Source organism: Salmo salar, chromosome ssa07 (genome assembly GCF_905237065.1).
Source record: "Salmo salar chromosome ssa07, Ssal_v3.1, whole genome shotgun sequence".
Classification (NCBI taxonomy): domain Eukaryota; kingdom Metazoa; phylum Chordata; class Actinopteri; order Salmoniformes; family Salmonidae; genus Salmo; species Salmo salar.
In genome coordinates this window covers 26,877,868-26,894,412 of record NC_059448.1, presented here as the reverse complement: position 1 = coordinate 26,894,412, position 16,545 = coordinate 26,877,868, and the positions used below count along the sequence as shown (strand labels likewise).

Below are 16,545 nucleotides of genomic sequence, written 5' to 3'. Positions count from 1 at the left end.
TACCTTCATGGCATATGTGTACATGTTTGTGTCTGCCACAATGGCATCATCACACGCCCCTGAGGCTGTGTGTGTGTGTGTGTGTGTGTGTGTGTGTGTGTGTGTGTGTGTGTGTGTGTGTGTGTGTGTGTGTGTGTGTGTGTGTGTGTGTGTGTGTGTGTGTGTGTGTAATGCTTTGATTGTTTTCTCCGCCGCAGCAGAAACGCACCAATTAATATGCATAGAGTGAGTGAGACAGAGACAAACAAAAAAACTGGCGGGGAGGGGGAGAGATCGCACAGAGAGAGAGAGAGAGAGAGAGAGGGGGGGGAGGGGGAGAGATCGCACAGAGAGAGAGAGAGAGAGAGAGAGAGGGGGGGAGAGAGAGAATGGAGGGGGGTGATGAAATGAGAGATGAGGGTGGGAGGAGAGAAAGAGAGAGAGATGAAGTGAGATAAGAAGGTAGGGGAGGAGGGAAGGAGGAGGTCTCTGGATGGAGAGAATGAAATCTGATAGATGTTGGAGTAAAAAAAAACGAGAGAAGGAGAGAGAGAAAGAAAGGAGGGAGAGGGATCAATATGTACATATTTAGAGGGGAAATGGAAGGAAATCAATTGAAAGGGGGAGGCAATTGACGTGGAGGAGAGAGAGAGGGGGGGGAAGGGGAGCGAGAGAGAGGGAGATAACGAGGAATGAGGGAAGAAGAAGGAGTGCAGAGGTGGAGTGATATGTGGCGGTGGCTGCTGTCCTTTTGTCGCAGTGTCAGGGTATTGATACTGTAATACTGCACCCCCCCATCACAATGCTGCCGTGACAACGGGCAGAGTGACGTCCACTGGCATAATGCGGCCAGCCACAATACTGAGGGCACTGAGGCATCACACACTGGCAACGCAGGGCAGGGAGACAGAGAGATGGAGAGGGGGGAAGGGGGGAGAGGAGAAGAAGGAGAGAGAGCGAGAGGCTGGGAAATGGCGGGAGAGAAAATAAGAATCAGATAGAGGTAGAAAAGGGAGGGAGAGATGGAGACATTTATATAGACAGGAAACATGGAGGGAGGGAAAGAGAGACAGAGGAAGAAGGAGGGTATTGATGGAGAGACAGAGAGATGACAGAAAGAGAAAGAGAGATAGAGAGACAAAGAATGGAATGAGAGTGAGAAGGGAAGGAAAGGAAAGGAAAGGAAAGAAAGAGAGGCAGATTATGTCTGGTCATTGTGTTGATGTCTGGGAGTGTGTACCATAAACAGGTTGTGTGTGTGTGTGTGTGTGTGTGTGTGTGTGTGTGTGTGTGTGTGTGTGTGTGTGTGTGTGTGTGTGTGTGTGTGTGTGTGTGTGTGTGTGTGTGTGTGTGTGTGTGGAATCTGATTTGGCTATTCACATGTCTGATGTATGCATGAATGATCTTTGTCTCAAAACCAAAAGTGCTCATTAATTGAACAGAAAGAAGAAAATCGTTTTGGTCAAAGTAAAACTGAAAATCAGATTTGGCAATATATCAGATTTGGCTAAATAGATACAGAAACTATCTATCTATCTATCTATCTATCTATCTATCTATCTATCTATCTATCTATCTATCTATCTATCTATCTATCTATCTATCTATCTATCTATCTATCTATCTATCTATCTATCTATCTATCTATCTATCTATCTATCTATCTATCTATCTATCTATCTATCTATCTATCTATCTATCTATCTATCTATCTATCTATCTATCTATCTATCTGTCTGTCTGTCTGTCTGTCTGTCTGTCTGTCTGTCTGTCTGTCTGTCTGTCTGTCTGTCTGTCTGTCTGTCTGTCTGTCTGTCTGTCTGTCTGTCTGTCTGTCTGTCTGTCTGTCTGTCTGTCTGTCTGTCTGTCTGTCTGTCTGTCTGTCTGTCTGTCTGTCTATCTATAGTATTAGCTACAGTATTAGCTACAATATGCAGTATACAGGTTTATAGTATAGCACTCTCTCCTATCTCAGTGCATTGTTTGGGTCAATGTTGTGTCCATTCATCTATTTACAGTACAGTCCAGTTCAGTATTGACTCTCTCTGGCAGTGATATTTATCAGTTCTGAAATGTCTTTTAACAAGATACTGTATCTCTTCAGGGTGTGCCCAAAATGGTACCCTATATAGTGCACTACTTTTGACCAGATCTCTATGGAACCTGGTCAAAAGTAGTGCACTGTTTGTTATTTGTTTATTTGAATCCCCATTAGCTTTTGCAGAGGCAGCAGCTACTCTTCCTGAGGTCCACAAAAAAACACAAAACATGACAAGTAACAAAACACGGGTACACTGATAGACAAGGTAAGTCACACACATTTAAAAGACAAAGATATACAAACAATACAACAACAAAAATAATGTGTCTGTTAGTGTGAGTCTGTGTGTTAGTGTGTTTGTGTGTGTGTCCTCTCACGGGCCCCGCCATTCCATGAGATGTTGTTTATCCGTTTTTTCGAGGTAATTTGCTTTGCTTGAGTAATTGGAGATGGGGGTTCCACACGTATATGTATAATACAGTGCGTTGCCGTGAATTCATTTTGGACGTGGTACTATGAAGATACCCCTGGTGGCATGTCTTGTGGGGTATGAATGGGTGTCTGAGCTGAATGTTATTTGATTATGCAGGAAATCTGGAATTTGTTTATTTATTTCTCATAAAAACTAGAAGAGAAGCGGTTCATCTCTCGTCGACCCTCAACCAGGAAAGACTGGCATGCATGTTGTTGACGTTAATTCTGTATGTGCAGTTAAGGGCAAGGTGTGCTACTCTGATTTGAGCCAGTTGCAACTATTTCCTATGCACTACATAGAGAAAATGGTGTCATTTGAGACGCAACCCATGTTGATGGCATAAATCATACATACTGGCTTAAAAACTGAAATCTCTGTTGGCAGCCCATAAGTCAGTTGATCCACAGGAGATGACCAATGTCTCTCTCTCTCTCTCTCTCTCTCTCTCTGTCGCCTCTCTGCCCCCCTCTCGCTCTCTCTCTCTGTCACCTGTCTGCCCCCTGTCTCTCTCTCTCTCTCTCACTTCCCTTATTTCTTTCCTCTCCCTCTCTCTCTTTTCACAACACCGACTCATTCTCTCACTCCGCTGTATGATCTATTGCTCCCTACCCCTGGCTCTCCCCCTCACCCCCATCTTAATATGATGTAAAAAGCTAATCGCATGCAAATGTCTGTTGTCCCGGTAACCAGACCCGAAAAATCCCTTTGATGTTGCACCCGGCTCATTCTCTCCACGTTCTCTTTGTTCAACTAGAGTCTCTCTCTGCTTTGTCAACATCCCCCTTTACCTCTCTCTCTCTCTCTGCCACGCTCTCTCTCTTTCCCTCTCTCTGCCTCTCTTTCACTGCTGCTCTCTGTCTCTCTTTGCCCTCTCAGTTCTCTCGCTCTCTGCCCTACTCTCTCCCTCTGCCACATTCTCACTTACTCTCTCCCTCTGTCTCTCGCCCCATTCCCCTTGCAAAAATACAAAATTCTCTAATTCTCTCTACTTTTTTTCTGCCTGCCTGGCTATACTGCAATACCACCCTGGTTCTTTGTGTCCCTCCCTATTCGCACTCTTTTTCTATAAGCCCCCTCTCTATTCCTCCGTCTCCTTCATTCTTTCTTCTCCCTCCATGCACATCGTCTCGTGCACGTCATCTCCCCTCTCTGTGCCTCTCTGTCTGCCTGTCTTCTTTCCCTCTCCTCCTGTCCTCTCTCGCTCCCCCTTTCTCTCAGAGGGTCAGCCTCTTCCTGTTTCACTCCTCTCTCTCTCCCCACCTCCCCACTTTTCATTCCTCATTCCTCTCTTTCACTCACTCTTTCACTCACTCTTTCACTCACTCTTTCACTCACTCTTTCACTCACTCTTTCACTCACTCTTTCACTCACTCTTTCACTCACTCTTTCACTCACTCTTTCACTCACTCACTCACTCACTCACTCACTCACTCACTCACTCACTCACTCACTCACTCACTCACTCACTCACTCACTCACTCCTTTCTTCTTTCTCTGTGGAGTATTTGACCCTCTCTGCATAGTCACCTAGTCATCCAAGGGTTTGTTGGTGGTTTGCTGGAGTTTAACTGCTGCTGATCTAGGGGAACACAGTTGCAGTACACACACATTATTTGTGAATTTCTGTGCAATGATCAATGTGCAGGTACATGAACTGCAAACCCGTCAGTAAGTATCGCTATTATCAGTAAGTATTATGTAACAATGTACTACACTGTCTGTAACTACACTGCACCTGATTATTCTACTACTATGTAAATACATTGGTTTAAGTCACTTGGAATGCAAAGTGGGACCCACATGGCAACATCCTCTGTATCCAAAGCGATACCACTAACAGGTTATTGAGTTTCAATGGCTTCCGTCCAGTTTTATTTCAATAAGAAAGGTACAAATGATCTAAGTACAATTGAAGTACAATTGAAGTATAACGCGTATCAAGTACATTGTAACCATATAGCATGCAGACATTCAACAAAAACAGAACAAGCATTTATTTCGTAACTGTAAACATCAGTATATTTCTGGCATAAACTGCATAGGTAAGATGACACTTAAAAAACACTTGAAAACCCCCCCGTTGTATTTACATGTAAAACTACGAATCATGTCAAAGCGTAATAAAGACGCTTTGAATATGAAAATCTACAGCTAGATGGTTAAAAGGTGTTCATTATTCTGAAGACGTATTATAAGACTTCTCTCCTGGTGAAAACAATAGCTCCCAATATAATGCAATATATTCTGCGGCACCAAGCTAGTACTGTTGAATGAGTACTGCATACCTCCTAATCAGACAAATTAGATATTGATTCAATGGGTTCAATATCCATTTGCACTTTTTAATTTGGATATGGAGTTGCTATGACACCCATGAAATCTGATCATGAGAGAGACAAGGGTTGCTGCTATCTGTGTATATTAGGCAGACTAACCTAGCTACATAGCTGACATATAGGCTATCTGTTAACGCCCTTTATATTATACAATGACACAATTTAAACTCAGTTTGCTCCCAAAATTGACTAGCTTAGAAACACAACTTTTATACTTAATAATACTTATATTTGTAGTTGTAAATTAACTCAACCCTCATGTATTTGATTGTATATTATAGTATTGCATTGTATTGTATTAGGACGGGAGGTTCCTAGCGTTAAGGGCGATGGGCCAGTAACTGAAAGGTTGGTTAGTTTGAATCCCCGAGCCGACAAGGTGAAAAATATGACAATGTGCCCTTGAGCAAGGCACATAACCCTAATTGCTCCAGGGTCGCTGTTGATAATGGCCGACCCTGGCTGTGACCCCACTCTCTGCGGTCTCAGGGAGAGTTGGGATATGCAAAAAATGTAATTTCCAAATCACATAAGTGTTAATACACACTTGTAGATGTGTTAAATAGGACAAATATAAGCACCCATCAAATGATGTATCATTATTACTGTATTGTATTAAAGTTGGAGGCGTAAGCTAATAGTGCATACTGCATTCAAAAATAAAAAATCTTTAAATTCATAACAAGATAATACGGCAGGTAACAGACATCTCCATTTCATGGAATACTTTCCTTCATTTTGAATAACGTATAAAAGCTATAAGCACATTACTCAGACATAAACAAATGACTCATTTTACACACTATACCTAACTAACTTCATATTGCATTAACTTATGCTAGCAAATAAAACGTTTGTACACTTGGTGATTACAACATTATGGCTTATATGAAAAATATGAATCACAAAATCATTCAATTAAATAGTCATTGAAAAGACCAATCGAGAATACTGCATCGAGTCCCATAGCTACTGTATCTTTATACAGAGCAGTGCTATAAGGCCCCAAAACAAGTTATACGGTCACCATAAGACTTACGTCTGAATAAGACTTAATACCACTTTTCCTTAAACCATCAACGATAACAATTGGACACACTGTAACCATTTGGCCCAGATTCTCACTTGCTTACATCATCACTAACAAACCCCTTCAAAATACAGACTTTGGTAGTCTCTCTTTAACAGCTTATTTGGTTCTGAGTGCTTAGATTAATAGTTTGGTTATAATAAGATGTTGACATTTCCTTTCCATGTTATTATTTATTCTACTCTTTACTTCCAGGCAAGACCTACTGTGAGTAGGTCACCATGCCTGTCGTTGGTTGATATCTGCCCACTGGTTGGTCTATAGCTACTGTACTAAGCTGCAAGATGGCCACAGTGTCAGAACAGTACTCTACTGTCTACAGCACAATAAGACTGTCTTCAGAGTGTATGCGTGTGTTCCACACTCTGCGTAATGTGTGCACTCATACATACAGGGCTGCATGTATTCATTTGCATAGATCACAATCACACCTAGCCTATACTATACCACATATACGGCCACACAGACAGAATCTATGATACTACTACAGTACTAATATCCCCCAAAGAAACGGCACCGTTTAAACAGCATTGTAAAAGGCAACATTTTAATAATGTCCAATAAAGTCAGTAAAGCTATATTTCCTATAATGTTCCTGTATGTTTTAGGAGAGAGTGGAAGCACGAAGGCCATGGCCGCCAGTCAGTGGTTCAGGCAGAGTGGTTTGGCCTAGTGGGGAGCCGCTGAAGGAGGACAATTGCTCTACTGTGTGGCTGGAGGGTCCATGGTATCAATGACTCGGCGAGCGACTGGGTCCGGCCGATCCAACATGGCCACCAACAGCAGGCTCTGCTGATGCTAGGTCCTGGGTTAGATAGAGCCGTAATGTCTCTTTGTGTCTTGTATGCCCTTTTCTCTTTGGTCCTTTACTTCTTGTCCAGTTTGACCCGTCCAGTGGCTTGCATAGAGATGTTGTTTTGGTCTTTATTAGGTCCAGAGTCCAGAATCCAGTTTCTGGACAGGGAGGGAGAGAAGGGAGGAGAGTGAGCGGAGAAAGGTAGATGGAGGTTGAGGTGTTTGATACGAACTATAAAGGGCTAACCTGTGGTTTGTGACACAGGTGTGTCTTCAGTCATTCAGGAGAAAAATGGGTCAAAGCATTTGACTGATTTAGACGTTTAAAAGGAGAGAGATTGTGGGTTGACAGGGCAGACAAGGTAAGGGAGAGAAAGCGAGTGATGGAGGAAACGGAGAGAGATTACAGTAAGTGTGCAAGATAAGATCACTCACGTTTGTTGTTGAGATGAAGATTACACCGCAGTGGAAGGAGACTGGTTCTGCGGAGACAAACATCTCTCACTTGAAGCACAGTGTGAATGTGTGTGTGTATTTGATTGTCTATTTGTGCATGTGTGCGTGTGTGTGTGTACGTGTGTGTGCGCGTGTCTGTGTCTGCGTGCGTGTGTCTGTGAAACTCACCTGTGTTTGTCCCCTCCCAGAGGCTGGGGACCCCCCCTCCTTCTGACTGCCAACAGAGGAAGAGTCTGAACAGCTACTGTGGACTACAGAGAGAGAGAAAGAGAGAAAGAGAGAGAGAGAGAGAGAGAGAGAAGAGATAAGAGAGAGGGGGAAAGGAGTGCGAGAAAAAGAGAGTGGAGTTCAGTGGCCTGCCAATAAAGCGTTTGTAATGAAATTAAAATTGCAACGCCGCAGAAACAGAGCATGATTCTTCACTGTGAAATACCATTATTCACAGGGAGATATCTGGTGGACAGTATATGTATTACACACAGGGTGTTTATCATATATGGGTGGTTTCTGACAGTGTCTGTGTGTGTGTGTGGGCGCGCGTGCACCTCTGTCATTCAGATTGTAGATAGAGTCGAGTTCAGATGTTGCCGGTGCTCCTGTGACATCGAGCAGTATCTTACTAGACACACCAATACACATGGTCTCTTTCAGACACAACTCTGAGAAAGAAAGAGAGAAAGAGAGCGAGACAGAGAGAAAGAGAGAGAGAGAGACAAAGACATAGAGAGAGAGAGAGAGGGAATTCCATTACATGTCCAATTCATAATGCCATATCTTACACTAGTGAACTTGAGCGGTGGCCCCGACCAGGACTCAAACCCAAGTCCGGAGACCGTCAACCCAACACCTTATCCGAACCTTATCTCGACAAGGTCACTAGGTGAATGGGGTTAAGGTCGCTACAATAGTTTGGAACTTGTGTTGTATATGGCTGGGGTGAGAGGTGAGAGTTCAGAGCGCAGAACTCAAATCTTATTCTAGTTCTGTGGGTCAGAGTAAAATGTCAGGGATCATACCGTACCTGTGTTGTGTATAGCGTGAGTCCAGAGGAGCTGAGCGATGTCGTGGGTCCAGGCTGCCCTCCCCTCTCCACTCTGACACTGCAGGGTCAGGCAATCCCGGATACGAGGGGCCTGACGCACCCACACCTCGAACTTCACCCCCTCCTCACCCACACTCTGGGTCAGACCCATCTCACCCGTCTGACAGAGAGGGAGGGCGGAGAAAGAGAGATGTGGAGAGGATAGAGGTAGGAACCGTACACATAGTGGATTCATGTGGTATTGCAACTTTGTCTCGTGTCACCGCTGTTTCGGAAATGACGGATTTTGGGCCCAATTCTTCTGTGGGCATCTCGTCTGATTGAGGCCATATGTGTGTGTGTTTGTGGGCGCGCCTGTGTGTATGCGTGGTTGCGCATGTTGGTGTGTGATTATGTACGCGCGTCTGTGTGCGCACCTGTGTATGAGCGTGCGCGTGTTGTCACGCGCGCCTGTCCGTTACCTTGATGCTGTGTTTGAAGCTGTAGGCGGTGCGTCCTGGGCCGGGACTCTTCTGCTTGGTGAAGATGATGAGGTGCTGATAGAGGAACACACTCCTCACCCCTGTCTTCTTCCTCCTGGTCCCCCCACACACCAACAGCTCCCCCTGACGCACCAGCTCTCCGCGCTCTGCCACTGGGACCTAACACACACACACACACACACACACACACACACACACACACACACACACACACACACACACACACACACACACACACACACACACACACACACACACACACACACACACACACAGTTTACCGCCCACCAAACCGCTTCGTGTTGTTCAAGAGAAGCTTTTGAAACAAGCTATTTTAAACCATCCAGTGATGTGAGGTTCATGTAACCCGAGCTATGCATCAAAACTAACTCCTCCACCACTCTCTGTTCTGTTATTTAGCTAACTTTCAGAGAGCTTTTTGTGTGTGTGTACGTGTGTGTGTGTGTGTCATGTGTTTTTGCCTGTGTGTGTTTGTGGGTGTGTTCTAGTAGCTATGTGGGAGGGTTTAACCTTAGCTATATAATCCACTCTGTAGGTGACTCAGCAAAGCATTATGTCATCAGTCAGACTGACAGTGAGTGTGTGTTTGTGTATGTGTGTGTTTGCGTGCGTGTGTGTTTCTCTCTCGCTCGCTGTGTGTATGTGTGCGTGCATGTATGTGTATGTCGTGTATGAGTATGTGTGTATGAGTATGCGTGTCACCATGGTGATTGATAGAACTGTGTCATAGAAGCAACAGAACTACAGGACAGGAAGCAGAAAACAGGAGTAGGATTGGCTTATAAAAATAGGAATAGGATGAAACAAGTTGCATCTAGGTGCTGATCTACGGTCAGTTTTGGCTTAACCCCCCAAATGACTATGGTTATTTGGGGGGTTAAGGTAGCTGAGGTAGGGAAAGCTGATTCTAGATCTGTGGTTATGGACAAATTGAGTTCTCTTCAAGTGAATGATTGCAGGTGTACTTAGTGAACTGTTTGTCCCGACGAAGTCCCAAATTGCATGATATTCCCTTCACAGTGCACTACTGTTGACCAGAGCCCCATGGGCCCTGCTTAAAAGAAGTGCAGTATGGGCTCTGGTCAAAAGGGTGCCATTTGGGACGCATACCCAATTTAAGGTTGAAACCTTGTCCAACACTTTGGGATCATTATGCCAGTGTGGGGATTTATCTATTCTAAATTGGCTTCTGCCCAGAGCTGAGAATTTAGTTTTAAGTCTGGCGTTCTCACCGGACACCCGACGATTAGGTCGCTGGCCCGGAGGTCCTCGCCGTGACGCTGGACGTGTCTGAGGACGGAGAGGGAGGAGTCGGAGGCAGGGTTTAGCCCTCCCAGCTCTTCCAAGGCATCGCAGTACTGTTCCAGTCTCAGTGTAGGGGCCTGGAGACAATGGGGGAACGACAGGGGGGAGAGAGGAGGGGTGGCCGGGAGTCTGAGCTGGGGAGGGAAGAGGATGGGAAGGGGGGAGAGAAAGGAGAGGACTTCAGCATCATTGCCATCTACAGTATGGTCGCCATCATCATCATCATTGTTAGTACCTTCATCATTTTCATGACACAGTACTTAGAAATAATTTCTATCTTTTACTGTCACCCGGTGGCCGTTTTAAATGCTGCACCTCCGGCATTTGACACAGCTCCAAACTACAGTAAATATTCAACCCTCAGATCTCTACTAGAACCATCTGTGTGATGTTGTTCTTTTCATGTTTTCTCAGTCTAAAGCTGTGATCAGATTATGCCCTATGTGTGTATCAGACTGTGTTTATTGCCGTATGTTGATAGACTGTTGATTGGTTTTGGTGTAATCCAACCCTAATGAGTTGTTTGAGTATACGTTACACTTATAATTGGCTTCCGTGTACACAATGCTGTTTTAATTGTCCGTACTATATAATACTGTTGTTGTAATGGGCTTAAGCTAGTGAATGTGACGCTGTTCCGCGGCGGCTGGTGGTACTTTAAATCGGAGGATGGGCTTGAATGGAACAGTATCATTCCATCCCAGTCATTACTATGAGACGTTCTCCCCACACCAGCCTCCACGGACTCTGTTTTAAATGTAAAAAAAATATGTTTGGTACGAGACAGTCTCTTACCTTGAAAAAGTCCGCAGCTTGAGTAACCAACGGGGAGTCCAATTCTGGTTTAGTCCTGATGTAGTGAGAGTACTGGAGAAACTCCTCACTCTATTTGTGTGTGAGAGAGGGGTTTGGTATGGAGAGAGAGAAAGTAAAGTACTTCATTTTATTTTTGATCTACTTCTACTGTACTCTCGATGGCACTGCCCATGCTAAAACAGCCCTCTCTCCAACTCTATGATCGACCCACTCACGTATTTACTGAAGAGGTCCTGTTGCAGCAGACTCTGCAGTAGAGCTCCCTCCATGGCTGGGAGGAGGTTATGTGAGTGGAAGGAGCTGAGGTTGGCCCATTTGGGGAACAGGAGATCTGCTTTCCCCCTGAGGGAGGAGGGGGTGTCTGGACCCTCCAGGAGGGGCAGGTAGGTCTCTTCCACCCCCTTTAATACGGCCACGTACTGCCTCTCTGAACTCAGCATCCTGCACCACAATAGGTACAGTTTACTGTAAGGAGAGAGGAGGGAGAGTGAGAGGGAATGAAGAGATAGAAGAAAGGGGTAGGGAGAACCAGAAAGAGAGAGGGAGGAAGTAAGTGAGAAAGTTAGAGAGAGAAGGGGTAAGTCAGAAAGAAGGGTAAGAGGAAGAGAAAGCTGCATTTCTCTCTCTCTCTCACACACACACACACACACACACACACACACACACACACACACACACACACACACACACACACACACACACACACACACACACACACACACACACACACACACACACACACCATACCTCTGTGCGGTGGTGGTGCCCTGCCTCTCCCCTCCCGTCTCCCTCTCCGCTCGGCTCAGCAGCACGTGTTGTCTTGGCGTCCCGGTGTAGTCCACCACTTCCTTGCTGCTCACCTCTACACCTCTGATGAGCACCCCTGATCCCCCCTGCACCCCTCCTCCTCCTCCTCCTCCCCCAATCCCTCCTCCTCCTCCCTCTCTCCATCCGGGGACGGCGGCTGCCATCCCAGCGGCGATAACAGGGTCTGTGAGGGCCCGGCGTCCCAGCCAGGTGAGGGGGGAGTTACGGCTGGCTGCACCCACAGGAGGCTCTATGGGCCTGGGGGTGGCAGGGCCCCGACGGGGGGCCAGCAGGGCCTGGAGGTCGAAGCTGGGGTGACGCTTCCTGGGGGGTTTGGGGGGCAAAGGGGCTTCTGTGGGCTGGGGGAAGAGAGGAGAGGGAGAGAGAGAGAGAGAGAGAGGGAGAGGAGAGGAAGAGGGAGGTGATGGATCTAGGATCGTACAATGTAAGAGAAGAGACACAGTGAAGACGAACGGCTAAAAGCAGCGGGTGGCCTCTGACCAGAATTTTGGCCGTTATTTTCTGTTTCCTGACGATTCTACATGCTGAATCGCCACTGTTCGTCGACACCCAGCAGGTGATCACTAACACACTGGAGATGTTATGCAATCCATTATAATCTAAAACACACACACACACATAAATACATGCAGTATTTACAGCCAACCCTCACCACACACACACACACACACACACACACACACACACACACACACACACACACACACACACACACACACACACACACACACACACACACACACACACACAAACACTTACGCTCTTCTTTGCCGGATGCAGCAGATTCTGCAGAAACTTCCCTCCTCCCGCTCCTCCTCCACCTCCTCCTCCTCCTCCTGTTCCCTCCTTCTTATTCCCTTTCTCCTCTCCTATCTTCAGCGTGGAGCAGGTCTGTGGGCGAAACAGTGAAGCCAGGGACCCCCAGGACTGGAGGCCTCCCTCCCCTCCCCCGGCCCCCACACCCCAGTCTCCCTCTCCCTCGGGCCCCATCAGGTCCCACAGACTGGAGGTGGAGGGGGTCTTGGGCCGGGCCTGGCCCTGGTTCTGCCCTCGCTCTGCCTGCTGCAGCAGCCTGGGTTTGACCTGAGGAGCAGTAGCAGAAACAGTGGGCATTGTTAAGAGAGAGATACTGTACACAGACAGACAGACAGACAGACAGACAGACAGACAGACAGACAGACAGACAGACAGACAGACAGACAGACAGACAGACAGACAGACAGACAGACAGACAGACAGACAGACAGACAGACAGACAGACAGACAGATACTGTAGATAGATATATACTGTAGATAGATATATACTGTAGATAGATAGATAGATAGATAGATAGATAGATAGATAGATAGATAGATAGATAGATAGATAGATAGATAGATAGATAGATAGATAGATAGATAGATAGATAGATAGATAGATAGATAGATAGATAGATAGATAGATAGATAGATAGATAGCGACTGAATGACTGACCTGGGCCACAGTGCGTTGGTATCTCTCAAGGGTCTGAGACCACAGGTCCAGGAGAGCTCCACCACCCAGCTCCAAGGCTAAGGCACGGGCGTCCTGAAAACGAGATGGTGGAATGGGAGGGAGGGAGGAGAGGGGGGTGGAGGGGGAGGGTGAGGTGGAGGAGATGACGTCGCACCACTGGTTGGCCTGGAGGGGTGGAGAGAGGTAGAGAAATGTTGGGAGAGGAGAGAGGGGAAGGGTAGAAAAAATGAAATAAGGGTTAGTTGACAGTGTCATAATTGTGTTTGTTGCTGTTACTGTATGCTTGTCTGTGTGTATGCATGTGTATGTATGCTTGTGTGTGTGTGTGTGTGTGTGTGTGTGTGTGTGTGTGTGTGTGTGTGTCGTGTGTCGTGACAGAGCGTGTCATGCTTGTGTCTGAGTCTACAGTATGTGTCATGTACGTGTGTGTACTGTATAATGTATGTATGTACATGTCACAGGAGGTTGGTGGCACCTTCATTGGGGAGAACGGGCTCATGGTAATAACTGGAGGGGAATCAGTGGAATGGTATCAAATACATTAAACACATGGTTTCCAGGTGCTTGATGCCATTCCATTTGCTCCGTTCCCAGCCATTGTTATGTGTGTTTACCTCGGTCAGTGTGGACAGTAGTCTCTGTGTGTTTACCCCGGTCAGTGTGGACAGTAGTCTCTGTGTGTTTTCCCCGGTCAGTGTGGACAGTAGTCTCTGTGTGTTTACCCCAGTCAGTGTGGACAGTAGTCTCTGTGTGTTTTCCCCGGTCAGTGTGGACAGTAGTCTCTGTGTGTTTACCCCAGTCAGTGTGGACAGTAGTCTCTGTGTGTTTTCCCCGGTCAGTGTGGACAGTAGTCTCTGTGTGTTTACCCCGGTCAGTGTGGACAGTAGTCTCTGTGTGTTTACCCCGGTCAGTGTGGACAGTAGTCTCTGTGTGTTTACCCCGGTCAGTGTGGACAGTAGTCTCTGTGTGTTTACCCCGGTCAGTGTGGACAGTAGTCTCTGTGTGTTTACCCCGGTCAGTGTGGACAGTAGTCTCTGTGTGTTTACCCCGGTCAGTGTGGACAGTAGTCTCTGTGTGTTTACCCCGGTCAGTGTGTGGACAGTAGTCTCTGTGTGTTTACCCCGGTCAGTGTGGACAGTAGTCTCTGTGTGTTTACCCCGGTCAGTGTGGACAGTGTTCTCTGTGTGTTTACCCCGGTCAGTGTGTGGACAGTAGTCTCTGTGTGTTTACCTCGGTCAGTGTGGACAGTAGTCTCTGTGTGTTGTCCAGTGTTGTCCAGCAGTCAGACAGACAGTGAGACATGTCTCTGAGTCTCTCCCTGACCGGTGGTACCCTGACCTGCACCTCTATCAGTCCCCCCCAGTCCAGCTCAGACCAGCTCTCCAGATCTCCAAGGACTGCCAGGGTCTCAGTGTGCAGCTCCTATGCACACACACACACACACACACACACACACACACACACACACACACACACACACACACACACACACACACACACACACACACACACACACACAAAATATACAGATGAGCAACATATACAGTATATTATACAGAAACACGTGCACATGCACACAAACTCACACATGGCACACACACACACGCACACACTCACGTTGGCCGACTCTCTGAAAGTCTTGAACTTCTGCTGTTTGAGGGAGAGTCTGCTGAGAGAGATGGGAGGCTCCCTGTAGTCTTCCAACTGATCCTGGATCTGCTCTATCTCCCTCTCACACTGATAGAGAGAGGTCGAAAGGGATGGGAGAGGAGGGAAGGAGGGATGGAGGGACAAAGGGGTGTGAGGGTGAGTAAAAGTAGAACGGTCAACGAAATAATAGACATTTGAAATACCATTAGTATCAAATTGTAACAGTCTGTTTTCTCTCAACAACCTTTTCAAAGAGATAACTATTTAACTGCTGCTCCACACTGTACTATTATACTATTGTAGTGTTCTTTCTGTGCTTCCCTCTCTCTCTCCTACCTTTTCCAGCTTGTCCACCATGGCAGCCAATCGTCCGAGGGCTTCCAGGTCACTGCCCCTCTGATTGGACACCTGGACGAGGCGGTGGAGGGAATCATCCACACTGTCATAGAGTTTAGAGGTCGCAGCCAGAGCAGCTCTGAAGGCGCAAAGAGTTTAAATGTCATATAGAATATGATGATATAGGGGTGAATCCTAACTTCCACTTAAGTCGAATATTCACTTAGTCTCCCATTGACATCAATGCATGACTAAGTGAAAATGTGTAAGTTAGGATTCGCCCAAAATAATAGATACCCATAGACTTCCAGTCATTGTGCTAACACTAGTCAGCATTGGCTTGCAAATATACCTCTAACTTAATTCATACTGGACACAGAGACATAAAAATGGCATCCACGAGTTAATCTGACTCTGGGGAAGTAGATACAGGGCATCATTGCTAAAATCCTGAAGTATCCCTTTAATAAAAGAGATAGCAGATTGAGAAGTATTACGATAGGAAACGCTTTCAAAAACATTTCTCATCTCTCATCTATGATAGGATAATCTATTTGAACTGCATTATCATTTGGATACACTGATGGGACAGGGTAGATGGTGGTACCTGCAGTCTGGGGACCGCTTTGCCAGTCCTGATGTGCCATTGGCCAGCCCTGCCAGCCAGGCCCCACCCCTCCGCTGCAGCTCAGTCAGCCGTTGGTCAATTAGGATGCTCGTCATCAGCTGTCTGTGTTTTTCCACACTTAGAGGAACAGTCTGGAAAAGAGTAAAAAAAACACTGAGGTTAACCTTGTTGTGTTGTATAGCCAGATGGTTCACACACAGAAAGTACTCAAAAGTTCTTCAATTTTTTCAAAAGTTCCTCAAGTTTACTCAAAAGTTAAATTCAGTTCCTCAATTATTACCTCTAGTATTTCACCACATAACACCTCACTGACTTGTGTGGTACCATGTTAAACAACACAGATGTGGTGATACAGTAATATATGAATCCTACCTTGATACAGTCTGGTAGTGGTGCTGTGTCCATAGACTGCAGTGCATCCTCCAACAGAGAGAGTGCGCTCTCACAACACTCAGTTAGACTCTCCACACTCTAACAGCAGAAACGGGACAGGAGTAACGTAGTATAATTTAGTGTGCAGTTTAAACTGCACCCTATTCCCAACATAGTGCACTACTATGGACCAGAGCACTACTTTTGACAAGGATCCATAGAGTTCTGGTCAATAGTAGTGCACTACATAGGGAATATGGTGCCATTTGGGACACAGATATATTAGCTCATATTGCACATGACATAGAAGGGCTTTATGGTGAAAACGTGACCATTGATACTGCTGATTTCATAACTTTAAAGCTGCAATATGTAACTTTGTGTGCGACCCGACAAAA

At 46.2% G+C, this 16,545-nt stretch overlaps 1 protein-coding gene across 3 annotated transcripts in view; it reads right to left on the bottom strand.

The window, feature by feature from the left end:
• Nucleotides 1-4,339: 4,339 nt before the first annotated feature.
• The window catches only part of arhgef40 (Rho guanine nucleotide exchange factor (GEF) 40), a 39,238-nt gene continuing 27,032 nt past the window's right edge, over nucleotides 4,340-16,545 (bottom strand). For 2 of the 3 annotated variants that reach the window (XM_045721817.1, XM_045721820.1), the window contains 17 exons: nucleotides 16,148-16,246; nucleotides 15,755-15,906; nucleotides 15,148-15,286; nucleotides 14,779-14,898; nucleotides 14,392-14,583; nucleotides 13,141-13,326; nucleotides 12,426-12,749; nucleotides 11,586-12,004; nucleotides 11,054-11,303; nucleotides 10,818-10,907; nucleotides 9,950-10,156; nucleotides 8,676-8,855; nucleotides 8,194-8,374; nucleotides 7,718-7,831; nucleotides 7,341-7,423; nucleotides 7,152-7,198; nucleotides 4,340-6,875 (listed from right to left, as the gene is read on the bottom strand). In XM_045721817.1, coding sequence (XP_045577773.1) covers nucleotides 7,172-7,198; nucleotides 7,341-7,423; nucleotides 7,718-7,831; nucleotides 8,194-8,374; nucleotides 8,676-8,855; nucleotides 9,950-10,156; nucleotides 10,818-10,907; nucleotides 11,054-11,303; nucleotides 11,586-12,004; nucleotides 12,426-12,749; nucleotides 13,141-13,326; nucleotides 14,392-14,583; nucleotides 14,779-14,898; nucleotides 15,148-15,286; nucleotides 15,755-15,906; nucleotides 16,148-16,246 — 2,763 coding nt within the window. In that variant the 3' untranslated portion in view covers nucleotides 4,340-6,875; nucleotides 7,152-7,171. The remainder of the gene's footprint in view (nucleotides 6,876-7,151; nucleotides 7,199-7,340; nucleotides 7,424-7,717; nucleotides 7,832-8,193; nucleotides 8,375-8,675; nucleotides 8,856-9,949; nucleotides 10,157-10,817; nucleotides 10,908-11,053; nucleotides 11,304-11,585; nucleotides 12,005-12,425; nucleotides 12,750-13,140; nucleotides 13,327-14,391; nucleotides 14,584-14,778; nucleotides 14,899-15,147; nucleotides 15,287-15,754; nucleotides 15,907-16,147; nucleotides 16,247-16,545) is intronic. The other variant, XM_045721818.1, reaches the window with a different exon arrangement.